The sequence below is a fragment of the Procambarus clarkii genome, chromosome 94, assembly GCF_040958095.1.
Source record: "Procambarus clarkii isolate CNS0578487 chromosome 94, FALCON_Pclarkii_2.0, whole genome shotgun sequence".
In the NCBI taxonomy this organism is placed as follows: domain Eukaryota; kingdom Metazoa; phylum Arthropoda; class Malacostraca; order Decapoda; family Cambaridae; genus Procambarus; species Procambarus clarkii.
In genome coordinates this window covers 8114433-8134668 of record NC_091243.1, presented here as the reverse complement: position 1 = coordinate 8134668, position 20236 = coordinate 8114433, and the positions used below count along the sequence as shown (strand labels likewise).

Here is a 20236-nt window from a genome sequence, read left to right as displayed (position 1 = left end):
AATACAGTGGGGACCGTAAGGTATAGTGACCTCAAGGGACCTCAGGAGCCATCATACAGTTACATCCTACGAATAACTCCTCCCCATTTGAGTTAATAGTCTATCTAGTACCCTTTCTTATCTCCCGCTAACATGCTTAACGCTAGATTTTGACATGTGTGCAATCTATGATTAGAGAATGTTTTGGGTCTTTGTATACATGATAGTATGGAACATTATATATATGAACGGTAAAGCAATGTGTTCTCTTGAGTTTCCGAGGTATAGGTAGGGTTTGAAGAACAATGCTGCTCAGGTGTATATTTAAAAGACAATTTACTCTCCTATACCTTTGGAAAAACTTGTAACTTCACCCGTTGGAGAAATTCCTTTCGATTCAATGAAGATTCACCCCTCATGCAGCCAATGTGACGAGGTCACCCGGAACAACACGTCACCTTGGAGAGTCAGAGCAAGACATGAGATCCAAGAAGAAAGTTCAAGACCACCTTCGAGATGGATTCTGTGGACGAGACAGTTTAGGACCATCCTGAAGACTCCAATTCTAGGGAGGAGACTGTTTAGGACCATCCTGAAGACTCCAATTCTAGGGAGGAGACAGTTTAGGACCATCCTGAAGACTCCAATTCTAGGGAGGAGACAGTTTAGGACCATCCTGAAGACTCCAATTCTAGGGAGGAGACAGTTTAGGACCATTCTCGAGGCTTGAATATAACGGGGCGGCGTTCAGCACTCGGCTATCAAGGGGAAATGGGACATTAAGCCTTCTCTTGGGTAGGCTTGGAAACTAACAATTAGGACAGGCCCACTGTTAATCAATCAAAACAGGGAATTCCGCAGTTATACACCTCATGTTGCTCAGATTAAGAAAGATATTTACTCGTAATAAAGGAGGGAGACGTCACGTGTCTCAAGAGACATTAACCTCACCGGCGATGCTTGTCGTACCTTTGTTTAGGTCTCAGTTTGACCAGAAGTCAGTGAATAGGAACTTGAATTCAAAGGCCTTGTAGAGCATGAAATTAACGAGCCTGTCTATATCGCCTTATGTAATATATTGTATATATATTGTAAATATATATTTACATTGATCTCACTGGTATGAGAATTAGATGATGGGAGGGAAAGGTAATTAAGAACAAGTATCTGTCACTTTTTTATAATGTCGTTATCGTCTTTCTTCATTACATTAATGAGTGTTCTTTATCCAAATTATTTCTTCATTTACTTCCCTTCATATGAGTCAAATGTGGGGTTGGCGGACATTGTCATGGGAACTCAGTGCAATTAATTCCGTTAGGGGTGGCTCTCTCCCCGTCACAACTGTGCCAAGCTCTCTATGAACACATTCACTCACTTTCTTAACCTAAACTGATTTGCTGGCATTGACGATTCTTGCTGTTGACACAAAAAAATATTTCTTTAAAGTGCTTATATGTCCATAGGGCTGTTAACAGTAGTTCCTGCTGTGCGAGCCCTCTAGCTCACTGGTTAGTGTGACTGGCTTACAACCAGAGGGACCCGGGTTCAATCCTCGGCAGGTTAGAAACGATTGGGCATGTTTCCTTTCACCTGATACCTTTGTTCCCTAAGTAGTAAAATTGGTTCTCCCACAAAATTAGCTATTTCTGTAGCTTGCATGCTTGGGAAAGCTAATAGTTGGGCTAAGGGGGACAAGAACTCTATAAACCAATGTATTGGCTGCCTGTCTCCGACGAAGGCAATTAATGTTTGAAACCAAGGGCAAGCAGTGTTTCAAGTGGATTGGTAAATAACTACAAGCCTTCTCCTGTGCGCTTCTGTGCTCTTCATCACAAGTTAATTCACTGCGTCGGGGGACAGGAAGCCAGAGTGTATTCATACGTGTTTGGCTTTTTTTTTATCGAGGTCCCCTTCCCCATGGCCGAATTACTGACCCCGCCCAGGATGCAACCCCCACAACAAACTGACTAACTCCTGAGTACCTACTCACTGCTAGGTGAACAGTAGCATTAGGTGTAAGGAGATGTCCCCCCCAACCATTTCTGTCCCGCCCAGGATTCGATCCCGGAATTTTCGACTGTGTGTCGAGAACGAATCCGATTGTACTACTGGAACCCTATTTGTCCCGCGACAAGTTGCGGAGGCCACAAGTAGGAGGAGGCTTGTGTTGAGAGAGAAACCTTTGGCCCATGCCCAAAAAAGTTCTAATATGATTTAATTATATGTAACTAGTGCAATATATATATGTATCATGAATAATACTGATATGTATAAAATTAGTGTCGATGTTTATCGTGTTTGGACAGATGAAGAAACAGCTTATTTCACGGTTTACACACATGAAGCAAGTATCATTTCTTCAAGACGCTTTACTTATTTGGAATCAAAACATGGCTATGGTAAATATTGTAATAGTCTGCGTTAGAAAACAAACTTGGAAATTCCGTTCTCTCTCTCTCTCTCTCTCGCGTCACCACAGAAAACCGATTAAAAAAGTAAATTTCATCGTGTTTTATATATGACCATTAACATGTTCCTCGCTCCGGACAAAGTTCTCTTATAATAATGTAATGCTCTTTAAATATAGTAGGAATTAAAAACTGTGATAGTGAATTTGAAAAAAAATCTTTTTGCTTATTCCCTCCACACTGTTTTGATTTTCAATTTAGTATTTATTCGTGTCTGTATGTTTATTTTTTATTTATTTATTTACATATAAAAAGTTCTTACATTCTTGTACAGCCACTAGCATGCATAGCATTTCAGGCGGGTCCTTTAATCCTAATTTCCATGCGCACACACCCCCAGAAAGCAGCCCGTAGCAGCTGTCTAACTTCCAGGTACCTATTTACTGCTAAATGAACAGCTTCATCAGGGTGAAAGAAACTCTGCCCACTTGTTTCCGCCTCCGCCGGAGATAGAACCCGGACCCTTGGGACTACGAACCCTGAGTTCTGTCCACTCAGCCGTATGGGCCCCCCAAATATCTTTAATAATGTCTATATATTTTTCATCCCTTCCTCTTTCGTTATTTTTGTTTCTCCTCTTTTCTTTCCATCTCGTACATATTATATATACATATTTCCTTTCATATGTTAAGCCAGGTGTGTTTTATGTGTGGGGGACATAATAAGTAATATAATTGAAGTCGAATTCAAGAAAAATAATAATTATATAAGCAAAAATAATGAAAAAAAGATATACAAGTTGATTAAAGCAAAAAAAAAAAGGATTTTGTTCTAGATTAGGTTACACTATTAACCTAATCTAAATCAAATGTAAGTTGGGTTAGATTAAGCTGGTTAGATTAGAAGTTTGTTAGGCAAGATTATGATAAGGTAAAGTTAGGCTTGGTTGAGTTAGGTTAAGTTACGTAATGTAACGTTGGGATAGGCTAGGCTAGGTAAGGTTACGTTACGAGCGGTTAACTTAGGTATAAAGTACAGGAGTTAATGTTTGGTGTCGAGGATAGTGAAGGAGTTTGGCAACGATGGATGTCGCATTCTTCGCCTTCTCGCTCCCTTTCCATCTTGCTCTCCCTTCTCCCTCCCGCCCTCCCTCTCCCTCTCCCTCTCTCTCTCTCTCTCTCTCTCTCTCTCTTTCTCTCTCTCTCTCTCTCTCTCTCTCCTCACACTGACAGGTACAAGAACGCCCACTCAATCCCTCTAGCCGTAAATCCCTCTTCATTAGCACTAAATGCTCTCCAATTATCCCTACGAAAATCCTGCTCTTATCCTTTACCCATACATAAATCCAAAATCCCATTCTATAAACTTCCCTACACTATTCTATTCACAATTCATAATAGTAATTTATTATATCGGGGGACAGTCAGCCAATTTATACACTAGGTACAAGTTAGGCTTATATCAAGGTCCCCCTCCCCCCCTAAGGGTCTAATTAATGACCCCTCCCCAGAATCCAACCTCGCAACAAGCTGATTGACTCCTGGGGTACCTAGGTGGACAGGAACATTAGGTGATAGAAAGCGCTCCCAAACTTTTCAGTCCGGGCGCAGGATTCGAACCAGGATTTCTCGATTGAGTCGAGAGCGAACCCCGACTGTACTACCGGGACCCTTTAAAAAGTACTCCGAATATGAGTGATAGAGTATCAGTGCTGTCGATGGGGAGACCTCCAGGTAGCCTGGGTTCGAATCCACCAGGGGGTCAAAGTGATATATGTGCTTGGGGGCAAATCAAGCATTGCTCATATGTATATATACAATTTATTTAAATATATTTATATATAAGGATGAGTAGCAGCAGTGATGGCTGTCACTCTAGTAATTAAGTGTTTTTGGCTCGTCAGTTGTCCCATGCCTAACACGTCACGCGCTCGTCACCTGCTTGTCACCTGCTCGTCATCTGTTTGTCACCTGATCGTCACCTCCTTGTCACCTGATCGTCACCTGTTTGTCATCTTATCGTCACCTGATCGTCACCTGCTTGTCACCTGCTCGTCACCTGCTTGTCACCTGCTCGTCACCTGCTTGTCACCCTTCACGTGGACCGTGTCGTATACCTGCCCGTCACCTGGACATAGTCTTCACCTGCTCATCGACGGAACACAAAAATCTCCCCTTTTGCATGCTGCCAGCTCCACCACCTGAGAAATCACCTTTAAGGCCTGGGAGCTAACTCGCTGTCTTCCCCTCCCACTTCCCTTCCTCTCCCCTTCCTCTCCCACCTGCCTCACTTTCCCCCTCCCTCTCCCACCTGCCTCACTTCCCTCTTCCACCTGCCTTCCATTTGTAAATCGTGTGTACTGTGCTTTTCATTCATGAACAAGGGGGGTTAGACTTCTGGATTATCGAGCGCTTGGCCACTGCTTTGTGAATGGGCTGCCCACTTCAGCCCGTCCTGTAAACAAAGACCCAAAGTCCATTCCAGGCACCCGCCAAACCCCCTGTTTATGAATGAAAATCTGTTTACACACGACTCACAACTGATGACGTCCGAACACTTCCGGAACAAGTGCTTCGCTGACAACTTTCGTTCGAACCACAACGCTGTAAATGCTTCACCCGCGCGCTCCAAGTGTAAATAGTTAGTAACAGAACTTTAACTCCTAACTTAACCTAATCCTAAGCAAGCATTAAATTCTAATATACATAATATTAATTTATATTTGAGAAAAGGGCGAGCTTGAATACACGGTGCGTTAATATTGATGAAAGCGTTCGTGGGGGGTTATATATATATATATATATATATATATATATATATATATATATATATATATATATATATATATATATATATATATATATATATATAACTCACTTCTGCACAAGCTTCTGCTCTGCGTTTTATTACGACTCAGACGCTAAAATGATACCAATAAAATCTAGTAATTATTTCTGGCCAGTAATTACATACGAGATTGGCTTCCTGTGATTACTTAGGCACATGACTGATTAAATACTGAGTGAGATACATATAGTTCCGTGATTTTTCATACTATATCACCATGTCTGAATGTTAATGATCATGTAAATTGAACTAACACTTACGGAGCTACTTAAACTGTGTGAATATATTGGACTCTGTTATATCTGGATTGGAATTTTTTATGAATTTTCCCTCACTCTTTCTAGCTTAGTTTATTTACTATTCTAAGACACTTTCTAATTTCTCTGTGGCTCGTTTTGGGCAAGGAGTTTACTTCTTTGGCCACATATTCGTGCACCACTCTTGTCCAATAGTTTCCCTTTGTTTACCGCATAAACTCCCAAGAGAACTTTACATGCGGTCATCATATCTTTTCTGTTAACTTTCTACTTCAGTGATAAGAGGTTCAATTGAGCTATATCGCATAGGTTTTTCTATTTATGGGGCTAGTCTTGTATCATATATCTCAACTTTCTCCAGCTGCATATTCCATATGTGGTCTGATGTGTGGTATGCATTGATTTGGACTTTCTTTTAAGATTGAAGAAGGTGGGCTTAAGATTGGCCAACCTGCCATGTTCGCCTCTTCATATCCAGATGGCGCTGGCTTCATAAACTTTGAACGTTGTAATGTGTTCCTCCAGGTCCGTTACTCTGCCTGGCGTTTCTCAACAACTGTATTGCATTTAATTGAAATCCAGCAGCCACTTTTCAGACCATTCTTCCAATTGTTACAGGTCTTCCTGTAGCCTCTCGCAGACGTCTGTGCTCAACTTCCTTATAATTTCACATCTTATTCAACAATGACCAAAGCCAATTCATCCTTGTGGGAAATTATTAATATATAGTTTGGGAATTAAAATCGACTCCCAGGAAGTTTTATCTTCCATATCTACCTTAGCACCTTCGTTTTCCACTTCAAAACTTTCTCAATCATTTCAGCTCGTTTCTTGAACCTATTGATGGTCTGTGCGAGAACTTTGAACAGTCCAGAAATACGACTTCTACCCAGCCAACCAGCCTGATTCGTACGTCAGGCTGAGAGCAGCCGCGTCCAACAGCCTGGTTGACCAGTCCAGCAACGAGGAGGCCTGGTCGACGACCGGACCGCGGGGACGCTAAGACCCGAAAGCACCTCAAGGTAACCTCAAGGTAACCACCCTTCTATGTCCTTTCTGATTTTTGTCGACTTGTAATAGAGTGTATTAAGGGTTCAGTGGTAGGATTTACCTTTGAACTTAGTTTACTTTTTCGATATATAGGACATTCTTGCCAGATAATATGATTTTTTGTTATGTTTTCTTCCACGTTGATTGGGATGTTTGCTAGAACCAATAATGTAGTTTTGAACTCCCTTTTATCCATTTTTTTTTGTAAATTTTTGCTTCACTGGCAGTTTTCCAGCTTTGAGGTAGTTCCCCAGCTTTTTATTTGTGTATTTCTGACAGTTGCCAGTATAGAGATATGGCTCCATCTACTACCATCCATGCTGAAATATCGTGAGGTCCCATATGACCTTTGTTGAATCTAATGCAGCGAATGTTCCCTTCGTCTCTGGTAATTTCCATGTCCTCTTGTGATGGGATGGATAAACTTTCTATGGGCTCAGACAGCTCCATTTATTATATATTGTGAAAATCTCTCTGAATCGTGTGTTGAGCTCACACACTTCCTTATCGTTCCCTGTGAGCGTGTCCCTCCTCGGGTTCAGCAACATGCTATTCTCAAATTGTCTCTGCCTCGCATCTCACTTTTAGACATTTCTTTCCGTACCTCTGTACCTTCCTTCTTCCTTCTGTACCTCTGCATTCTGAAGTCTTTTCTGTCCTGTAGTTTTATCTGTGACTGGGAGCTTTGCCTCCTGGCAGTGCTGGTTAAATCATTGGCTATAACAACCTATTTTGTATTATATTTGAGATGGATAGTGTCCAGAGGCGTGCCATCAGACTAGTCCCAGAGCCGAGAGGCACGAGTTACAAGGACACACGGAACTAAACCTCACACTCCTGGGAGATATAACAAACTTTAGAAGCATAATTACATACAGAATTCTCACGATAATTGGTAATTAAAACAAATAGGCTGTTTAAGAAAGGACAGACTGAACCTAGAGGACACAGACGGACAGGAAGTATTTACAGAAGCCAGCAGTCACTGGTTCTAGCATCATTATACTCAGCGGGGGACACTCACCCTGGGGGAGGCGCAGCGGGCGCAGGAGTTGGCGAGGTGTGGGTGATCGTCCCCGAGAGGGGGCGGCCCTGGGTCTTCCGGTAGCGTAGGGGGCGGGGGCGACCCTTGCGACGGCTCTGAACACTCCTGTGAAGACTTCGGACACTCATGTGAGGGTCCTGGACACCCCTGGAATGGGCCTGGACACCCTCGTGAGAGCCCTGGACACCTCTGTGTGGACCCTGGACACCCCTGTGAGGGCCCTGGACACCCCTGTGAGGGTCCCGGACACCTTTGGGAGGGCCCTGGACACCCATGGAATGGTCCTGAGCACCCCTGGGAGGGCGGCCCCGCCAGAAGCCGCACGTCGAGAGGCTCCGTCGGGAGGCTGTGGAGGCGCCTGGGGGCGGGGGAGACTGGGGTGAGGCGCCCCGGGGATCCCCTGGGGTGGGCGGCCGGGGTGACGAGGCAGGTGGGGTCCGCCCCAGCCTGTAGGGGTGTGAGGGTGGGCTGGCGGGAAGGGGGCAGGTCGACGGGGGCAACGCCCCCTCTGCCCACGCCCCGGGGACGCCTCATCACCGCCGCTGGACGCCTGCGGCCATCAGCTGCTCCTGCAACACCCAGCAACACAACATTAGTATCCTGCAACACCCAGCAACACAACATTAGTATCCTGCAACACCCAGCAACACAACATTAGTATCCTGCAACACCCAGCAACACAACATTAGTATCCTGCAACACCCAGCAACACAACATTAGTATCCTGCAACACAAAGTTTTAAGTACATTGTTAAGGAACTAAACGTATTAACCTAAAAACAGAACACGAAACAATAGATATTTTTTTTTAGACAAATTTACACTTAAAAACGACTTGGATCAATTCCCATTTGCTTACAGGGTAGTTGATTTATGGAACCAATTAGTAGCAGTAGGCAATTACCAATTACCATAGAACCAATTATCAGGTAACATAATAGACATGGAATCCCTTGATAGTTTCCAGCGTAGGCTACACACACACACACATATATATATACTGTATATGAACGAGTTTGGGCGGATATATAAACTGCTGCATATGGGAATATAATAAATAAAATTATTAATTTATATGTATCTATACCTATAAGTGAATGTTTGTCCAAAGTTGGGGGGGGACCAGACGCCCGTGGATAGTTTCATTCAAATTTTTGCAGGGGAGAGAAATGGCCAGGGAGTATGGAATTGATATGGGCTGATCTGGGAAGGCGTAGGTTAAAGTCTTCAGGAAATAATAGCTTTTATAGACACTCAAGGGCGATTTTCATTATTGCAAGTGTGAAATATATGGCGTGATTCCCGTGGAGTTTTTCGTGATGGAAATAATATGTTTTCTCAGAGGTCCGTACAGGTGTTTCAATGCTTCTTTATAATCAATTTTCTGAGAAAAGGGGAAGGAGGGGGGGTCAGGGGAAAGGTGGGGAAGGGGGAGGGGAGGGGAGGGAGGAAGTAGGTGGTTGACCAAAGGGTTTGGACGAGGGGGTCAAAGGGGAGCTGGGGGTGAAGAATGGGGAAGAGAGGGTGGGGGGAGGAAAGAAACATTATCCCCGGGCGCCACCGGGTACACCCCCTAGTGTGTGTGTGTGTGTGTGTGTGTGTGTGTGTGTGTGTGTGTGTGTGTGTGTGTGTGTGTGTGTGTGTGTGTGCGCGCGTTTATACAACTTTCTTAAAACACAAAATAACACGCCTACACGACCAAGGTGACGCAATTGGCCTTTGTGTGGATTTTAATTCTAGTTTTAATGCCCAACTTTTTTTCTCACATCTGCAAACTTCAAATTACATTTTTGTGGCGAGATGAACTTTTTCGTGGAAACCTGAGAGGTTCTTTTTACCTGCTCCCAGGAAACGCAGATCAGTCAGGTAGGGTGGAGGGAAAGTGACTGGGGGGGCTAGGAGGAGAGGCTGGGTGCTAGGAGGAGAGGCTGGGTGCTAGGAGGAGTGGCTGGAGGCTAGGAGTGGTTGGTTGATAGAAGTAGCTAGGTGCTAGGAGTTGTTGGTACTAGGATAAGTCGCTGGATGCTAGCAAAAATGGCTGAATACCCAGATAAATGACTGATAGCTAGGATTAGTGGTTAATGTTTGATAACAGTGTTAGTTTCGTGTGGAAGGTTCATACTAATCTTCCAAGATTAATTTTTGTATCAATTTAATATTCTTCACTAATTACGTTTCTTCTAGAGATCTGGACATAACTTACCACCCAACAAGACACTACACTCACAGACAGATAGATTAGAGAATATTTTCATCCTGGAGGGAGCAAGATGAATGCCTCTAAGTCGGGTCTTTAAGTGTCTCGTTCAGCTTAACCTAGACTTACGATTTGACGCCAATCTAATATTAATTTTTGGTTTAGCCTAACCCAAAACGTACGAACCTAGACTTACTCACCTAACCTCATTTTTTTCAGGAATGCGTACAAACCTAGACGCCTTAAAAGCACCTTAAGCACCAAACGAAGGTGCATCGTGTGTTACTAGGCTGCAAATAGCGTTGTTTGTTGACTAATGCGTCTTCAAACGCTAGATGTTAGACTTGAAGTCATGTGTTTAGATATATTAGGGCCCTAATGTGTGTGTGTGTCCCTGAAACACTCGAAGTATTGCACCAGGGATAATACAGAGTCCCTCGCTTACAGTAGGGTGGTGGTGGATCAGGGTACAGCACTCGTCTGCTGTATCTTGGGCCAATTGCATGTTTGGCCTTTTATCATCATCGAAAGAATAGTCAACTCTCGTAATGAGGTGGAAACTGGCCTGGCTGTGGGGTTCCATAAGTCTATATTTTCAGACTTATTGAGTACACTCGCTTTACTTATACCACCAAATATCATTCCCTTTGTCAATGCTGTTCCTTTTCGCCTATAAGCCGTTTTAAAATTGATGTGGTCAAAATTCTAAGGCCTATTTCTTTCTTTGTCTAATGTTGTCCTGTTTCTTTGTCTATATATATTTATTCTTCTTACTCCTTCTGTTCCTCTACTTTACTACAGTATTTCCTTTTCTCCTGACTCTCTTTATTCCTCCATCTCTATCTCGTCATATCTAATTTCTCCTTCCTTCCATCTCCCCCTTTTTACTTTCTTCTCTTCTGCCTCTTCCTCTCCGCTCCTCTCTCATTCTCATTCTTCCTACATTATCCCCCTCGCACACCCTCAATTTCGACCTTCTATCCTCCTTCTTCTCTAGTTCTACCCCTCTCTTCTTTATTCATCTCCCTACTTCCCTTCCTACCCTGCTACTATTCATCTCTCCCTACCCTCCATCTCTCCCTCCCTTCCACCCCTCCCTACCCTTCACCCCTCCCTATCATCTGTTCTGCCTCAACTAGGTCATTCCCGAGATGTAAACAATGATTTATTTTCTCCCATTTCTCGCAGCCCTTTGTCAGGCTTGGAGGGGGGTGGGGGGAGGGGATGAGGAGGGTCTATTAAAGAGAGGAAGGGTAGGAGGAATAGGTAGGAGGAAGAAAGGAAAGAAGGGAAGAAGCAAGAGGAAGAGAAAGGGGATTTGCGGGAGTCTGGCGAGTAAGAGATGAACTTAAACAATAAGCAGAGATGTAATAAGAATGACTGTAAAAGTAGAGACGAGCCAGTGAGACACAGAATGGGAGATTAAAAGAAAGGGAGGAACGGAATGGAAGAAATGCATAGAGGGAGACGGAGAGGGAGAGTAGGAATGACAACTGGGAAGACAGCAGACGGAAGGTTAAGTGAGGGTGTAAACGAAGTGAATAGGAATAAGTAACGAAACGTAAAGTAACATTCTATAAAGCACAGAGAGTAGAACAGCTCCCAGATAAGGAAGAGTCTTGCAAAATAGTTGAGAACAGTGTCAAATTTTGCTGAAAATGTGCACATATGTAAATAAGGAACGAGTAAATGGGTATGGAATAACAGAACGGATAAGATGAAGGACAGAGAGATAGGAGAACAAGGAAGCAAAAGACCATTGGAGAAAGAGGGGGCTAGACGCAAGGAAGGAAAGGAGAGGTTTGCTAATAGTTCATACGATTTTTCTAGCGATCAAAGATGGAGGTAAACTCCGGACACAGGTGTTGGAGTTCCGGGCCGCCCCTACACAGCCATCGTGACTGTCCAAGAATAGGAGGGAAGGCAGAAAGCAAGGAGATTAGAAAAAAAGAAGGTAGGAATGCAAGAAAGAAGGAATTATTATTGACGCGAGAAAAAAATCGGTGGGTTCTAATCCCAATTTTAATAACTCTCACCAAGGTGTAATTGTAGTGGTTGAGTTTCAGCTCTTGGGCCCCCGTCTAATGCCTGTGAAAGTGATTCGAATAATAAAAGGAAGGAAGGTAATGAAAGAAAGATGTAAAGGAAGTATGAGAGTATTCATGAGGGGGAGTGTCCCTCCTTCCTCCCCCCTTGCTCACTACTCTTCCACTACCCCTCCCCTTCCTCACTACTCTTCCACTACCCCCTCCCCTTGCTCACTACTCTTCCATTAACCCCTCCCCTTCCTCACTACTCTTCCACTACCCCCTCCCCTTCCTCACTACTCTTCCACTACCCCCTCCCCTTCCTCACTACTCTTCCACTACCCCCTCCCCTTGCTCACTACTCTTCCACTAACCCCTCCCCTTCCTCACTACTCTTCCACTAACCCCTCCCCTTCCTCACTACTCTCCCATTAACCCCTCCCCTTGCTCACTACCCTTCCACTACCCCTCCCCTTGCTCACTACTCTTCCACTAACCCCTCCCCTTCCTCACTACTCTTCCACTAACCCCTCCCCTTCCTCACTACTCTTCCACTACCCCCTCCCCTTCCTCACTACTCTTCCACTACCCCCTTCCCTTCCTCACTACTCATGGTAGTGCTTCCTTTCATCCTTACGACTCATCTGAAGTTCGTGTTCCCCGCCAAGGTGGGTCGTTGCATCCCTCGCGCGCTAAGCAGGTCTTCATCTTGCACGTTGTTGAAAGGTCTCTTGGACAGTGTAGTTGTGAAGCGCCTTCAACCGGTTCTAATACATTAACCCGTCTTCGAGCAGTCAACCTCAGATCAGATCAGCCGTCTAAATAGGGTTGAAATAACTTCCTATTTTTCATTTCGTACTGTTGACATCACTTCAAATTGCTCCCATTACGACTCCCTTCATGTCTCCTCACTCATCACTTTCCCTCATGATGAAATGCTCACAGAAGACCTGCTACAACCGATTCCACTGTTATTAGCTTCACTAGTGTCATCATTATCACCTGTGGCACCAGTGACACCTATGGCACCAGTAACACCTATGGCACCAGTAACACCTGTGGCACCAGTGACACCTGTGGCACCAGTAACACCTGTGGCACCAGTGACACCTGTGGCACCAGTAACACCTGTGGCACCAGTGACACCTGTGGCACCAGTGACACCTGTGGCACCAGTACTCTCAAAGCTAAAACTGTGCCACCAGAGAGGACAGTATCACGAATGTTAGGTGCCAGTGACACCTGATAAGCTAACGAGGTAATTTACACATAATCAACACATCAAGCTCTGCGAGGTCCTCACTAACTCATCTTAAAGGCACCGTGGGGGGGGGGGAGTGGACGGAAGAGAGTGGGAATCAGAGAGATTAAGAGAGGAAAAGAGAAAACGACTCCCCCCTGGTGTAAGAAATCCCTTGATATAATACGGGAATCCGGTCAATCACCACTTTAAAGGGTCGTTCCTCATCACCACTCTAAAGGGTCGTTCCTCATCACCACTTTAAAGGGTCGTTCCTCATCACCACTCTAAAGGGTCGTTCCTCATCACCACTCTAAAGGGTCGTTCCTCATCACCACTCTAAAGGGTCGTTCCTCATCACCACTCTAAAGGGTAGTTCCTCATCACCACTCTAAAGGGTCGTTCCTCATCACCACTCTAAAGGGTCGTTCCTCATCACCACTCTAAAGGGTCGTTCCTCATCACCACTCTAAAGGGTCGTTCCTCATCACCACTCTAAAGGGTCGTTCCTCATCACCACTCTAAAGGGTCGTTCCTCATCACCACTCTAAAGGGTCGTTCCTCATCACCACTCTAAAGGGTCGTTCCTCATCACCACTCTAAAGGGTCGTTCCTCATCACCACTCTAAAGGGTCGTTCCTCATCACCACTCTAAAGGGTAGTTCCTCATCACCACTCTAAAGGGTCGTTCCTCATCACCACTCTAAAGGGTAGTTCCTTATCACCACTCTAAAGGGTAGTTCCTCATCACCACTCTAAAGGGTCGTTCCTCATCACCACTCTAAAGGGTAGTTCCTCATCACCACTCTAAAGGGTAGTTCCTCATCACCACACGCAAACCACATGGTGCCAAAGACAGTAGTCTCAAGGGACGAGGAATAAAGTGAGAGGAGAAGTTTGTGAAGAATATCAGTAGAAGAGAGACGAGAATTAGACAAAGTGAAATAGAGAAATCCTCTTCAGGACTTGTGAAACCTTCGCTGCATTTTGCTGCCTGGTTTGTCTCTAACTGTCCTGCAAGGTAGAAGACAATGCAAGCAGTGAGGGGAAGCAGGCAGCGCAAGCAGTGAGGGAAGCAGGCAGCGCAAGCAGCGAGGGAAGCAGGCAGCGCAAGCAGTGAGGGGGAAGCAGGCAGCGCAAGCAGCGAGGGAAGCAGGCAGCGCAAGCAGCGAGGGAAGCAGGCAGCGCAAGCAGTGAGGGAAGCAGGCAGCGCAAGCAGCGAGGGAAGCAGGCAACGCAAGCAGTGAGGGGGAAGCAGGCAGCGCAAGCAGTGAGGGAAGCAGGCAGCGCAAGCAGTGAGGGAAGCAGGCAGCGCAAGCAGTGAGGGAAGCAGGCAGCGCAAGCAGCGAGGGAAGCAGGCAACGCAAGCAGTGAGGGGGAAGCAGGCAGCGCAAGCAGTGAGGGAAGCAGGCAGCGCAAGCAGAGAGAGAACCAATATTCGTGTCTCAGAAAACCAGCTTTTTCCTTCCTTTACACTCAATAATAATCAGATAATCTCGCCATTATTGTGTTGAATAACGAATCATTTGAATATTTGGATATCAAGGGGAGAAAAGCCCGTGTTGCATGCATGCAATATTTTCGTGAGCATAACTGGATATCTTGCACATCTCCAGTTACTCCAGATCTGCAAGATATCTGGATCTTGCAGATCCAGAGATACTTCCCATCTTTTCGAGTCTGTTTTCTCTCGATACGTTTATAGCTCACGCCTCTATCACATTTTCTACGTGTTCATGTCCCGTATATATATATATCATTCACAGACTCATGAATTTAAAAAGCCAGGCAACTGTTTTTAAATTAAATTTTGTCCCAAATCCGGTTTACATAATTTAGGAGAGAGATGCTGGGTCAAAGCGGGTTATGAATGAACGTGAACGGAAAGCAAGTATTTGGGCGATCAGCTGATAGCGAGTGATATCATAATTCGGTCAATGGGGTATGTGAATGAACGTCACAGAACACAGCTCGCGTGGGTGATCAGCTGACGGTGTGTTATGTAAACAAAGGCTTTGTGAGGGCGATGTTATGGGATGGAATGAGCAGGGGGAAGGTAGTGGAGAGGTGGAACGGAATTGAATGGAAAGGGGAATGAAGAAGAGGAGAGCGAGAGAGGGAGGGATAGCGTGCGGTTATGGGAGTTACAAATGGGTTAAATAAAGATTTAGCAATTAAATACATTATAATGTAATTAGCTACGATTATAATTTTTTTTAAACCCATTCGCCTGTTTAGACAGAACGTTTTGTAACTATGTGTACCATAGTACACACATTGACGTACTAAGCAATTACATAGTACAACTTTGTACTATTCACTTTATAGTCCGAAAAAAATAAACCTAAAAAATATTTAAATATTCCTAGGCCTAGTAATAGTCGTGTATTAGGCCTAATATGGTTAGGTTAGGTTAGTTTGTCCTTACAACTAAAGTAGAAAATAGTTTTCCGGTTTGTCCAACTATCAATAGTATCGATTTCTACTATCTACATAATTTCGTAAGTAAGTACTATTTAGTACTAAAAAAAACAAGAGAAGGGGCTAAATTATTTAGTAACTAGTTGCCTATGCAACCCGTCCTCTTCAAGGCCAAAAACTGCCGTACAAGAAAATTATAGTGGCTCGCGAAATTGACACAATGTCCCGTTTTCTGTCCTTGGGTCCTTTGGTAGGTTAGGATAAGGCACTTTAGTACGATATTTTCTTGACGTTGGGAACGGTCGCTAGGGGAAACGGGAGGGAAATATCAGGAGAAAGCACCAAGATATTACGAAAATATACCATTTGGAAGGGGTCAGGATAAAGATTTGGGATAGGACGGGGGGAAAGGAATGGTGCCCAACCACTTGGACGGTGGGAAAGAACGCGCGGAGTTATATAGGTACTAGCATCCTATATGAGCATATATTTAGTAACTATACTTCCCTATATGGGTATTTATATAGGCACTACAGTAGTCTATAGGAGCATTTATTTAACAATAGCCTAGATGATTATTAAATAAATGGTTGCGTATGTATTTACTTAGCAGCTAGCAGTCTATAGCTTAAGGTGACTTGTATACTCGCCTCGCTCCCAATTTTGTTTGGGTTCGAGCCGTGGCCAGAGACGATTTGACTCTGCCACCAATCACTAACTGTTCCACTCGGCAGTTGCTGGGAACATCATTGTTAACCAATCCGTCGTTATCCAGTGAAAATGTAGTCGGGTAAGGCCTAATATGAGGTATGGGAAGGGGGAACTTAACCAGGGGCCAGATTCACAAAAGCACTTACGCAAGCACTTACGAACCTGTACATCTTTTCTCAATCTTTGTCGGCTATGTTTCCAATTATTAAATAGTTTACAAGGATGAAAACTTCCCATTCAACTGTTGTTATTGTTATAAACAGCCTCCTGGTGTTTCGGAGCTCATTAACTGTTTAATAATTGGAAACAAAGCCGCCAAAGACTGAGAAAAGATGTACAGGTTCGTAAGTGATTGCGTAAGTGCTTTCGTGAATCTGGTAACTGGAGTTAGACACAAGCTCCACCTTGTACCAACTATCTATGGATGAGGTTATCAAACATGAGTAGAAAAGTCCGTAGAGTTGTTAAAGTTAAGATTTTTGCCCAGAGTCTGCCAGTGCAGACCGCTTATCACATGCCTCTGTATGACTAAGCATCCTGTGTGATGGGGATTTTTTTTAGCACCACGAAGCTAACTTTTTGACACACTGCACTCCCCTTCACATAGTCTAGGGCAGCTGCACAAATGCGGATATACCTAATGTGATAAAAACAAAATGTTTGATTTTCGAGTACAGTACTTCATATTCCTTTGAGTCAGCATTAATTGGGTATAAATATTGGACGTGGTGCAATGCGCGGAGAAGATACTATGGATGGAGAAGAAGATACTATGGATGGAGCAGAAGATACTATGGATGGAGCAGAAGATACTATGGATGGAGAAGAAGATACTATGGATGGAGCAGAAGATACTATGGATGGAGAAGAAGATACTATGGGTGAAGAAAAAGATACTATGGGTGGAGCAGAAAATACTATGGATGGAGAAGAAGATACTATGGGTGGAGCAGAAGATACTATGGATGGAGCAGAAGATACTATGGGTGGAGAAGAAGATACTATGGGTGAAGAAAAAGATACTATGGGTATCTTCTGATGCATTTAGAAGTAGTGGGCCACTGCCTAATTCCAAAAGTGAAATAATCATCCTCGATATATATCACTGCATCATATCACAGAGAGCAGTAAAGAGCTAAAAGAAAGAGCTGTATAAGCCCGAGTAGTTGAGGGCGGCTCTTTCAGTCTCATACTGGTAGGACCGAAGGTAGGATCTTCGAACCTTAGTACCCCTTAAACCCCACTCCAGGTCCCCATGGCTTGGTATTTACCAAGCTTGGTAACCCCCCATTAAGCTTTTTGAACCTGGACTGGGATTTATGGGGTTTTCTAGGGAGTACTGAGAAGGAATACTATAGGTTAATTTCAAAATAATGTTTAGTATTAATTTTGAACACATTAACTTTTTACAATATCGTAGAAATCAGTACTTAATGTTTTATAGTACTGTAAATAATAATAAATACTTACAAATGTAATTATTATGAGTAAATTGGGTGAAGCTATCCACAGGCGTCTGACCTACAACTGCAGACACTCTTAACTTATAGATATATAAAGACTTTTATATCTTATAAAATCCCTGCTAAATAAAAATAAAATGTTTCCTCAGAATATATATATATATATATATATATATATATATATATATATATATATATATATATATATATATATATATATATATATATATATATATACACGACTCTTTCACTTCCGTGCACCCAAGATTGACTTAACATCTCACACGTCTATAACAAGCAATGATCTATGCTTTTGAAGAACACTTTTGACCTTATTACTAAATTCGTCATAATTTTGACAAAAGATGGCCGTCGTTCCTGCTTTATTGAGAACGTTATTCAACACTAAAAGTATCTCACGTTACCATAATTATAAATGATTGTTTACAGGACGAAACAACTTTGTCGTTGTTTCCTTATTAATAACTCAATTATATCTTAAGAAATAACTAACTTGGTGAATGTTGGTAGTAATAATTGCCATTCATTCAATAAATTACACAATTTCTTTAATAGTAAAGATAAACTAACGCTGAAATTTTGGCTCCGAATATCATGAACGGTGTATTTCGCACCACGGTCCACAATATTTCGTGTACATGATTCACGAAAGCTTGAGGCCTAGGTGAACGAAGACTTCCGAAGATGGTGAACGATATCATGTAGGGGAAGGTGAACGATAACTTTATCACTGGAAGTAGACGGTATATTTGGGCATCGACAGTTTCGAAAATAAAAATAATCAACGTGAAGACAGGCAGACAGACAAAATAAGACAGACAGACAGAAACAGACAGAAGGGTCTCCCAGACACAAGAAACAGGTATAGCCCCCCACCAGGGGAGGGAAGGACACTGACAGCGAACGAGAGGTCTCAGTAAACAGTGTTTTTTCTCAAGAGTTATCGAACTGTTGTGTGGATAATGAGAGCGGGCGAGCGACAGGGCAGGAGAAGAGTAGGTGAAAGAGAGATTCAGAGAGAGAGAGAGAGAGAGATTCAGAGAGAGATTCAAAGAGAGATTCAGATAGAGATTCAGAGAGAGAGAGAGAGAGAGAGAGAGAGAGAGAGAGAGAGAGAGAGAGAGAGAGAGAGAGAGAGAGGAGAGAGAGAGAGAGAGAGAGAGAGAGAGAGAGAGAGAGAGAGAGAGAGGAGAGAGAGAGAGAGAGAGAGAGAGAGAGAGAGAGAGAGAGAGAGAGAGAGAGAGAGAGAGAGAGAGAGAGAGAGAGAGAGGAGGCAGAGTAAGAAGTGAAGAAGTAAAAAAACGAGCAAGAATTAATGACAAAGAAAGTCAAGGAACAACAAAAAAGTTCTAATAATTAAAAACATAATAATAGGTATTGATATAACAATAATTGTGCAACATACCTGCAACACATGTGTAAAACTCACATACTCAACCTTGCGCAACACACAAGTGTTTCATCGTCTACTTCGTGCAGCGCAAAGTTGCAATTTACAACCGGAATTCCGGGGGTGGTTAATCGATGTTAATTAGAAGCGGGTACAGTTGAAAACTCTTTGTGAGCGCGTTAAGCCCAGATAGCAATGACCTGTGTGTGTGTGTGTGTGTGTGTGTGTGTGTGTGTGTGTGTGTGTTTACTAGTTGTGTTTTTGCGGGGGTTGAGCTTTGCTCTTTCGGCCCGCCTCTCAACTGTCAATCAACTGTTTACTAACTACTTTTTTTTTTCCCCCACACCACACACACACACACACACACACACACAAGGAAGCAGCCCGTGACAGCTGACTAACTCCCAGGTACCTATTTACTTCTAGGTAACAGGGGCACTTAGGGTGAAAGAATCTTTGCCCATTTGTTTCTGCCTCGTGCGGGAATCGAACCCGCGCCACAGAATTACGAGTCCTGCGCGCTATCCACCAGGCTACGAGGCCCCTGTGTGTGTGTGTGTACTCACCTAGTTGTACTCACTTAGTTGTGCTTGCGGGGGTTGAGCTCTGGCTCTTTGGTCACGCCTCTCAACTGTCAATCAACAGGTGTACAAGTTCCTGAGCCTATTGGGCTCTATCATATCTACACTTGAAACTGTGTATGGAGTCAGCCTCCACCACATCACTTCCTAATGCATTCCATTTGTCAACCACTCTGACACTAAAAAAGTTCTTTCTAATATCTCTGTGGCTCATTTGGGCACTCAGTTTCCACCTGTGTCCCCTAGTGCGTGTGCCCCTTGTGTTAAACAGCCTGTCTTTATCAACCCTGTCAATTCCCTTGAGGATCTTGAATGTGGTGATCATGTCCCCCCTAACTCTTCTGTCTTCCAACGAAGTGAGGTTTAATTCCCGTAGTCTCTCCTCGTAGCTCATACCTCTCAGCTCGGGTACTAGTCTGGTGGCAAACCTTTGAACCTTTTCCATTTTAGTCTTATGCTTGACTAGATATGGACTCCATGCTGGTGCCGCATACTCCAGGATTGGTCTGACATATGTGGTATATAATGTTCTGAAAGATTCCTTACACAAGTTTCACAAGTTGTGTGTGTGTGTATGTGTGTGTGTGTGTGTGTGT

The 20236-nt window shown here is 43.7% G+C and overlaps 2 protein-coding genes across 2 annotated transcripts in view; one reads left to right on the top strand and one right to left on the bottom strand.

The window, feature by feature from the left end:
- The window catches only part of CngA (Cyclic nucleotide-gated ion channel subunit A), a 67772-nt gene extending 59497 nt beyond the window's left edge, over positions 1-8275 (bottom strand). Inside the window, exon 1 of the mRNA XM_069319913.1 lies at positions 7569-8275. Coding sequence (XP_069176014.1) covers positions 7569-8213 — 645 coding nt within the window. The 5' untranslated portion in view covers positions 8214-8275. The remainder of the gene's footprint in view (positions 1-7568) is intronic.
- An 8643-nt stretch (positions 8276-16918) lies between these two features.
- On the top strand, positions 16919-17224 carry LOC138359996 (uncharacterized). The gene has a single exon (XM_069319875.1). The coding sequence runs from the start codon at positions 16919-16921 to the stop codon at positions 17222-17224; it is 306 nt and encodes a 101-aa protein (XP_069175976.1).
- Positions 17225-20236: the final 3012 nt, after the last annotated feature.